At 39.2% G+C, this 8,906-nt stretch overlaps 1 protein-coding gene across 1 annotated transcript; it reads right to left on the bottom strand.

Moving 5' to 3' along the window:
• Positions 1-519: 519 nt before the first annotated feature.
• Positions 520-3,461, bottom strand: LOC133916085 (large ribosomal subunit protein uL6c-like). Its single transcript, XM_062359590.1, has 3 exons — positions 3,269-3,461; positions 1,854-2,165; positions 520-992 (listed from the first exon to the last, which is right to left on the bottom strand). The coding sequence occupies exons 1-3, from the start codon at positions 3,301-3,303 to the stop codon at positions 656-658; spliced, it is 684 nt and encodes a 227-aa protein (XP_062215574.1). The 5' UTR covers positions 3,304-3,461; the 3' UTR covers positions 520-655.
• Positions 3,462-8,906: the final 5,445 nt, after the last annotated feature.

Raw genomic sequence — 8,906 nt, 5'->3', positions numbered from 1 at the left:
CTTGTTCAGTCAACACTCATGCAGAAGAGTTCAGAATACCTTTCAGTCTTTCACAGTCTAGGAGTGACCCCACCTTCTGGGTGCAACTGGCAGAACAGGGGGATTATCCTCAGCAAAAATTATTGCAGTTGGATCATCCTTACTCCTGGTCGATTTCTTCTTTGCAGCTCTGCCCTCCTCCTTCACAAACCACACTGAGCACGCTCACAAGCTGTCACAACGATCCTGCTGTGCTCTTCCACTTCAACTTCTAGGCCTTCTTGCCCAACTTCTGAAACAGCCTCTGGTCAAATAATTTCAGTGGCACACCACCTCATAGATACTGCAGTACACCAAACTCCCTCGATCCATCAAAAAAGGAAACAAGTATCTTGTTACAGAAAGGCTATCCCTATCCTTCTTTGTCAGCACTTGTCACTTGCACATTGATCAGGGTTGTATGGAGGTTATGTTCTCCAAGTCTTTCTGGTTTTTCTAATGGAGTAGCTGAAGGGTTTGAAAGACCAGGAAAGAAAGGGATGCTGAAAATGTTGAATCTCTACATATCATGAACAGAAAAGAACAAAATATTCTTAAGTTTGGTTTCAGTACATAACGATGGATTACAGTGGAAATGAAATGAAGTATGAAACCCGCAAAAACAAAGAACCAGTTTCTATTTCTTCTTTCCAGCTTTGCCCTCCTTCCTTCTCACAACCTCATTGGCATATCGGATACCCTTTCCCTTGTATGGCTCAGGCGGCCTCCACTTCTTGATAGTAGCAGCGAACTGACCAATTTCGCTCTTGTCATAGCCACTGACAATGATCCTGGTGTTCTCTTCCACCTTAACCTTCAGGCCTTCTGGAACAGCCATCCGAACAGGGTGCGAGAATCCCAGGTTCATCACGAGATCGTTGCCCTCCACTGCTGCACGATACCCGACACCCACTAACTGAAGCTTCTTTTCGAATCCTTTTGACACGCCAATGATGATGTTGTCCGTCAGGGTTCTGCATTGAATATTTTAACTTGAGTTTTTAGAGTAATACGTAGAGGAAAGGTGAGACAAGATTTTAAAAAAATATCATAATATGATATCTTTAACCAATCGATGATTAGAAAACGTCCAAAGATCATTCAGTAGAAGATTCTTAATGCTTAAGGCAAATAAAATGAAGATACTGATGAGAGAACTATGAAAGGGTTGGCTGAAGCCTGAAGGTAAAAAAAAGCTGATGCATAGTAAAGAATAGAGAATTTGGTGATCTATGACATCTTTGTGGTCAATCCTTGATCATGCATCAAGGTGGCTACTTTCACCATGATATCTTGCTATTCCTTTTATTCATTAGAAGAATACCAGGACAAATCATGGCCCAAGTGCCCCAAACACTGCTCTTTAAAAATGATATTCCTTGGTATGAATACTGGATAGAGTGATAAATGCAAGATAGACATTCTTATCCAGATATCTGTCAGAACTACTAGAACTGTGACTGTTTCTTCTCAAGGCAGATTGTTTAGTAGACTTTTGGTCCACACTTAAAAGCGTAAAGCCTAGTTCCTGAGCTCCAAAACAAAGACAGATCATCACATATATTGGTTATTGGCCAGACAAGAGGTCAGAGAAAAATAAATACACAGTATAATATTGCCACAAGGAATAGATACTACGTAGAAATATGCGATAGCTCAAATATGTGAGTTCAGACAAGGACAGAGAGCTCATAAGTTGGCAGCTTTAGGAATATCAGGAAAAGATATGGAAAACAAAGATAAAACTAGTGAAACAGTGAATCACAATATGAGCAGCGAACCAGCGAAACATGAAATAAGCAAACTCATTTTTGTAGGTTCCAATTGTCACTTACCTGAAAAGTCCGTGCATCTGGTTCGCCCTTTTGGTTTCCGCAGTCTTGAAAACTCTCAGCTTACCAGATTCTTCTTTCACAATTTTCACTTCACCTGGATAGCTTAAAGATAATTCCCCTAGCGGACCCTTAGCTTTGACAAACTGCTCCTCTAATGTGAGAGTAACATTTGATGGAACTTCAATGGGCTTCTTTCCAATTCTAGATTCCTTGCATTCCACTACTTTTCTGACAAGACTGACTCTGTCCGTAGGGATAACACGAGGAGGACGGATCCCTTGTGTCTTTCCAAGGAAGCCAGTTCTTGAATTGCTGGTTTATTTCAGACAAAGTAAGAGCTCCACTAAATTTTGTATGTTAGATTTCAGAGGAAAAACAGCCCTTTCTATTAAGCAATAATGTATCAATTTAGTTTTAAGCACTTTATTAAACTAAAATGAATTTAAAACATGAATGCTCAGCACAACATTTGATACTAACTAGAAGATGGGATCTAAACATCTTAAGACCAAACGGTAAAAGCTACCAAATCCCAAAGCTGATTGCTAGAAACCGCATCTTCACGTTGAACATTGTATCTACAAGTATGAGGTATGTTAACATGGTCATGAGGTTATCACAGAACGGTGCTAAGAGGGGCAACTTAAAGGTTCGTCACTAACACCATATTTTGTGAATTTACAAGGCTTCAGATATCAAAAAGATAAATACATATAACAGTAGATTATCAATCAGTGACCCATGGAAGCAAAAGAAGTACTATATCTAAGGTCTTGGCATAGGTAAGGTAAAATTTTTGTAAGATAAGGAACTGAGCCTAGCTTAGTTGGCGGGAGGTGTGGGCCACCTAGATTCGAGTCATCTTCAACTCGAATTTGGGTGCCAATTTCTTCTTAATATAAAGCCACCTAGTTCCTACACTCATCCAAATTGCTGCACAATCAATTTGAGATACTCCCGTACAGAGTTATATATCTAGTAACAAAATGTGCCTTCCACTGCGAGTTCCTGCGGTCAAGGAGATGCAGGAAGATGCCGCTGACTGCATTTAACGGAATTTGCCTAGAAATTTAGACTGATTGTTCGCACTCTCCCTACGCCAACTGCATCCGAATAAAGAATGTGCGGTACCACCGCCACCCTTCCCCTTTTGTTGGTAGAGCAACAAGACTTAACCAAAGAAATGCAGGTACCTTGAAGCAAGAAACGCAACAAATCCATCCAGGGCATAGGCCACGGGAACATTTCTTTCCCTACGACGGCGGAACCACAGCACTTCGCGTGTCTCAGCAAAGAGGGCAGGCAAAGAAAAAACGCAAAGATTTCTGTGTCCCACTCCCACCTAGAGAGCCCATGCCCGAGGCGGCGAGGGATATTGGCAGGAAGGAGAGGCGCAGGAGGAGGGGGAGGCGTACCAAGGGAGGTGGAGGGAAGGGGAGAGGGACGCCATGGACGGGCGCTCGCAGTTGCCGGAGGAGCTGCCTCCGCTCGCTCGCCCTCCGTGCAGCCGCGCGGTTTTCTTATCTTGATGCTAGGAAGCTTGCACGCCTTGTTCTATTATCCACAGAGCAGGGGAGCTGAAGCGAAGCCCGGTCTGGGCCTATGGGGGTAGGGACAGGATTCTCCGGCTTCACTATTTATTATTGATATATAGGACTAGATTTATAAATTTATATGTTGGTGATAAAGTTAGAGTAATATTGAAATTAGGATCTCCATCTGAGATCTAAATCCGAGACAAAATTGGATGGGTTTGAATTCCTAGATGTACCGTAATGAACACGTGTTGCAAGGCTGAATAGCGTAAAACTAAGCTAGTGTTTAGTTCATCTTAAGAAGATCTATTTTGTATGAAATAATTCAGTTGGATAGTTGATTTTAGATACGCTGATATATATATATATATATATATATATATATGTTTAGTTGGTTATATATGATAATATATATTTTTATTTAGTTGGTTATATAAAATATAACAACTCTCGTATAAGCTTATGTTTGGTTTGGAGAATATAACCTCCTCTCTAGTGGGGTGAGATTACCTCTGTATATAAGAACTTTGCTCCTAAATTAATAGGCTATTCCAAAACAAAATCGATACATTTGACATTATCTTTTTCTTAGTGGTTCATCAGAAAGATAAAATCCCGCGAAATATGATGATCTCTTGCAAGAAAAAGCATATAAGCACCACATATAACTGAAGCAACAATGGAAGTATAAAATTGATGATTCCAAAGAGCCATTAACCCAGTACTACATACACCACATTAGACCATCTCTAATCATATTATCTTTATTTCGTTTTCTTTCTGATTCCCTTCCCCGTTCTCATTCCTTTTATTTCTTCTTATCTCCACAGCTTCCCTTCGAGGGGAATTGCAAAGGGAAAGGAGAGAGAATCCCGTCCTGGAGGGAATGACTCTGAGAATCCCCTCGCGATGGGAACCGTAAAGGGAAACCGTTGGAACGTTAAAAGAAACGAAAATCCCGTTATGAAGGGATTCTAGATCCTGAAGGGAAACCGTTGAAGATGCAGAATATTCAGAAGTCACCTTTCATAATTAACCACATCAAAGTACAGAGGGAGAGCGGCTTAATGCTTGGGTGGAGAGAGGGAGCGGCGCGAATGGGACACAGCAGGTGATTGAAACGTCTCGTGTGGGGTACGTTTCATCTTGGATAAAGTGGTGTGGCTGATTTAACCGATGCAACATTTTGCGGGAATATTTTAAATGTTTGTATCATTTCATTCAAAATAAAATGGTACAAGTACAGTAAACCAAACAGTTACATAGGTTCTTGTTACTACCACTCATATATATGTTCCGGTTCATATAACTAACCAAATACTATCTAAGTAGATAGAAGCTCAATATTTACTGAGAAATAAATTTCTCTGTACAGAGGAAATATTTTGGATATCTGTATCACTCCCTCTAAGATAAAACGGTACAAATGCAGCGAACCAAACAGCCACACAGACTGCTATCACTACCACTTATATATGCACAGTTCATACAACTAAGCAAACACTGTCTAAGTAGACGAAAGTTCAATATTTACCGAGAAATAAACTCCTCGGTACAAAATTTACACGAAGCTCTCCTGAAATCCAAACATATTAAAGGAGAGTAGATCTGTTAAGCCACAAACAAATGTGTGCTTGCCATTTGAAACTTCTCGCCAATCAAATGGAATTAGAAAGACTGGACCGCTACATTATCCGTCGTCAATCTATAGGGTTACAGCGGTTTACCTTCTACCTTTTATGAGAAAAAGATGCATTTTCAGTCTAGAACAAATGGTAAACACAAAGTTCACTATACTTGAATCTTGATTTTATAATTCTGAATCCAAATTTAGGATCCATGAGTTTACATTTCATATTCTTTTGGGATTTATTTTTTTATTTTTCTTTGACAAGTTAGTGTCATGTCATCAGCCACGTAACTACCACTGTAGCAAAACTACTTACAAAATCACCTCAAGGGGTTGTTTAAACGGTGTTGAGTAGTTCAGGGATTCGATACTTGGTTTTATACTGCATGGGGTTATCTAGAAAATCTTGATGTCGATAATTTAGGGGTTAAGTAGACTTATCCTTAATGCATGATTTTTTTTTCTTTCAAACTGTTGTGTAGATTTTTTTTTTGTGCTTTTGGTGAAATATAGTATTGTACGATATGTTTTATCTTTGTCTTTATCAGCACAATGTAAAGTAAAGTAGTAAGGTCATCTTCCTGAAAAAAAGAAAAAAAGTAGTAAGGTCATCTATAGTGTTACTCAGATCGGATTCAACCTCTAGCCCTGAAAATACTTAAGAGCCCCCCTTAAGTCTCTCCATAATCTTTGGATATAAAAGAGGAAAAAGAAGAGAAGAAGACGAGAAGAAAGAGAAAGGTGAGAGAGAAGAGAAGAGGAAGGAGGAAGAAGAAGAAGTTGAGCTTTTTTTAAAGAAAAATTAGCTCCGGATCCACCACTGATATAACTAAGAATAACTAAACGAGGGTTTCTTATAATCGATTCTCGCCACTGCTAATGGGGTTAGCACGAGTTGCAGATTCTAAGAATGAAACCAATTAAGTGGGTAGTAGATGGCCTCTATTGTTTCATCCGGTCTAGCAATCTATAAAAAAAAATCGTTAATACAAGTTCAGATACATTGTTATACTTTCATGTAGCACTGATGAAAGAACGTTTCATTATCAAACATAGTGTGTCACAGACTCTTGGTTTCGTTCCTTCGGAATCTAAAGATCCTCGAGCGTAGGGATTGGGATTGGTGATTAGAGAGAGATGAATAGACGTCTTAAAAAAATTAAAACTGATGGTCTTCTCCTATTTAATCACTTAACGTACCTTAAAACCTCAGTAGAAGTAAAAACACAAGAGAAAATATTTAAGAAGAGAAGTTCCGAGGCAATATAACTCCACGGATGATATATGACACATAGGTTACATTCAAGACTATTACATATGTCTTTATATTAAAAAACTTGCAATTTTGAAACAATAAGAGCTACCTAAATAAGAAAACCCCCAAATTGATTGAACAGATGCAAGAGAATTCAATACCAACTTATACATATAGGTGTGCGAATTTTATGCCTCTAATAATAAGGAGAATGACTTCAGAAAGAGCAAAAATTGCAGTCCAAAAACCAAAACGAAAATCGCATCCAAAAGGAAAAAACTCGCAACAAAACACAGAGCTAATAGAAGGAAACTAGAAGAAGATGAACTCGAACACAAGAAGAAACTTGTACTTCATTTCGACAAGAGGTCTACCCTATTTTAAGCAAATTATAAAGTATTTTTCTTTGACAAAAGCTCTAACCTATTATAAGGACCAAGCATATTCTCTCATCTCCTCTAGAACCTTAGCTCTCAAGCATATGTAGCTGGCTCATCTAATCCTTCCATGGTTTTGAGGTCAAACCGCGAAACTGTCTCGCATGCTTCTCAAAGCGTGACTCACAACTGCTTGTTTTGACCTCAAGCAAGCATCCCATGTCGACACCTGTACTCTGTTTTGTGATCTTACCCGCTGGCAAGTCTCTCCTGCTCCTGATCCCTTGGGTCGCATTGTCATTTGCACTGGCATCCTCTTCACTTGACTTTGTAAACACACCATCTTCATCCTTCCATCTATGTTTTGCTTGATCTTCATGTGCACAGCTAAGATCACGCTTGACTCCACCCAGCCTACTCGATCGTCCGGTACCAAGCACCCCGCTTAGCCCCGATCTTCCCACCATCGGTCGCCAAGTCGCATCCATTACCTACATATCATGAGACAAGCAAACATGTATCTCTAACAACATGTAAACACCACATGCAGTTAGCCCACATTGAAATCCTTGCAGAAATAGCAAGTCGTAACAAAAAAGTGAACACCGGATGGCCCGACGCTCACACAAGTACAAGCACTGAACCATTCGATGTGTACTATCTTTCTGGCTCTGGAGTCCCTACGAAAAATGCTCCGGTTTTAGTCATGCCCATCACCAGACTGTTCGGTGTGTACAACACCAGTCAAGCCATTTTGCAACATCTCTATTAAATGGTCCAGTGTTCAAAGCATCTCAACATCGAACCTTCCGGTGAGTAGACCACCCCGGATGCCCATTTTCAGCTTCTCTGTTACATGCTCCGGTATTCAAATCTTGTGAACACCAAACCTTTCGGTGCTCACACCATTTTTGACTCTAAGTTAAAAAATGCTCTGGTGCTCATCCTCTCTTAACACCGGACCTTCTGGTGTGTAAAAAAAAAATCACACATCGGACCATCCGGTGAGGCAACAACATCCAATTCTATTTTTGGTTTAGTTATAAACATAAACATGCTTATACAATTCAAAAATCATCAAACCAAATCAACACTTTATCAATCACTCATCACATATGAACTAAAGCACATCTCAACTTGGTTTCTCAATCTCCCCTTTGATGAGTGCATTGACAACCATTAAAGCACAAATAATTGGTTGAAGAAAAACAAGAGAAGCTCATCCAAGTGACCAAAGAACCCGAGAAAGAGCAAAAGCATATCACTTGGCAAAAGATTGCAGAAGCCCAAAAAGACGAGAGACAAGCCAAAAACCTCAAAGGCTCAAATGCATATGCTCTATGCTCCCCTTGATGAATGCACCATTTTCAATATGGATTTTCTCCCCCTTTCATTATGCAAGTTTATTCTTTGTGGATTAATGCATATTTTCTCCCCCTTTGGCAATGCATACATCAAGGACAAAAAAATTCTCCTCCTTTGAGATAAAGCACCATGCGATGCATGAATATGTAAATAAAATGCAAGCCTACAAAGCTTCACATATAGATCACAAAACACTTGCAAGGACTAGAGATGTTAAAGAAATATGAGGAATAAGCAATATAACTCAAAGGCGTACAGAGTCTCAAAGTGATTCCATATCACAAGTATCATGACTGAAGCAAGTTTTGATCATGTTGTTCAATTATCTAAAAGATGTTACCACAAGAGCATCCACAATTTCATTATTAGTGAAAAGATTAGAGAAACTAGTGCTATGTAAAGTTCAAAATAGGCAACCAAATTCAACCCGACGAGCTATGCAAACACTCACATATCAATCCAAGCCTTAGTTTGACAAAATGAAGAAGAGCATTCTTAGTACATTAAAAACCAGAAGTTATCTTTATCATTTGATTATTTAACTATCCTCAAGTAAACTTAAGTAATCATGGGTTCACTTCTTTGGCAAACTACATGAAGTCTTAAGCCACCGTATTAGATTCAATTTTAGCTCAAAACTTGATCATTCATTTTATTAACTCAGCATAGGATTCATGATATGCAATTTTTCACAAAACCAAATCAAGTTGTGCTTTGTGACACAAAAGAGCATATGCTCTCCCAAGGGTTAATCATGGGATAAATATTTACATAGACAAAGGTCAAAGATCCCAAATCTGCTGAACTGAACAAAGCGACCTAGCACAAGTGTTTTACAGAATTATTCCTAATTTAAGCACTGATCAAGCTAAAGCAAATATTCAAGGGTGA

Source organism: Phragmites australis, chromosome 4, assembly GCF_958298935.1.
Source record: "Phragmites australis chromosome 4, lpPhrAust1.1, whole genome shotgun sequence".
NCBI classification, from domain to species: domain Eukaryota; kingdom Viridiplantae; phylum Streptophyta; class Magnoliopsida; order Poales; family Poaceae; genus Phragmites; species Phragmites australis.
Note: the sequence above shows the minus strand (reverse complement) of the source record. Positions and strands in the feature narration are given on the sequence as shown.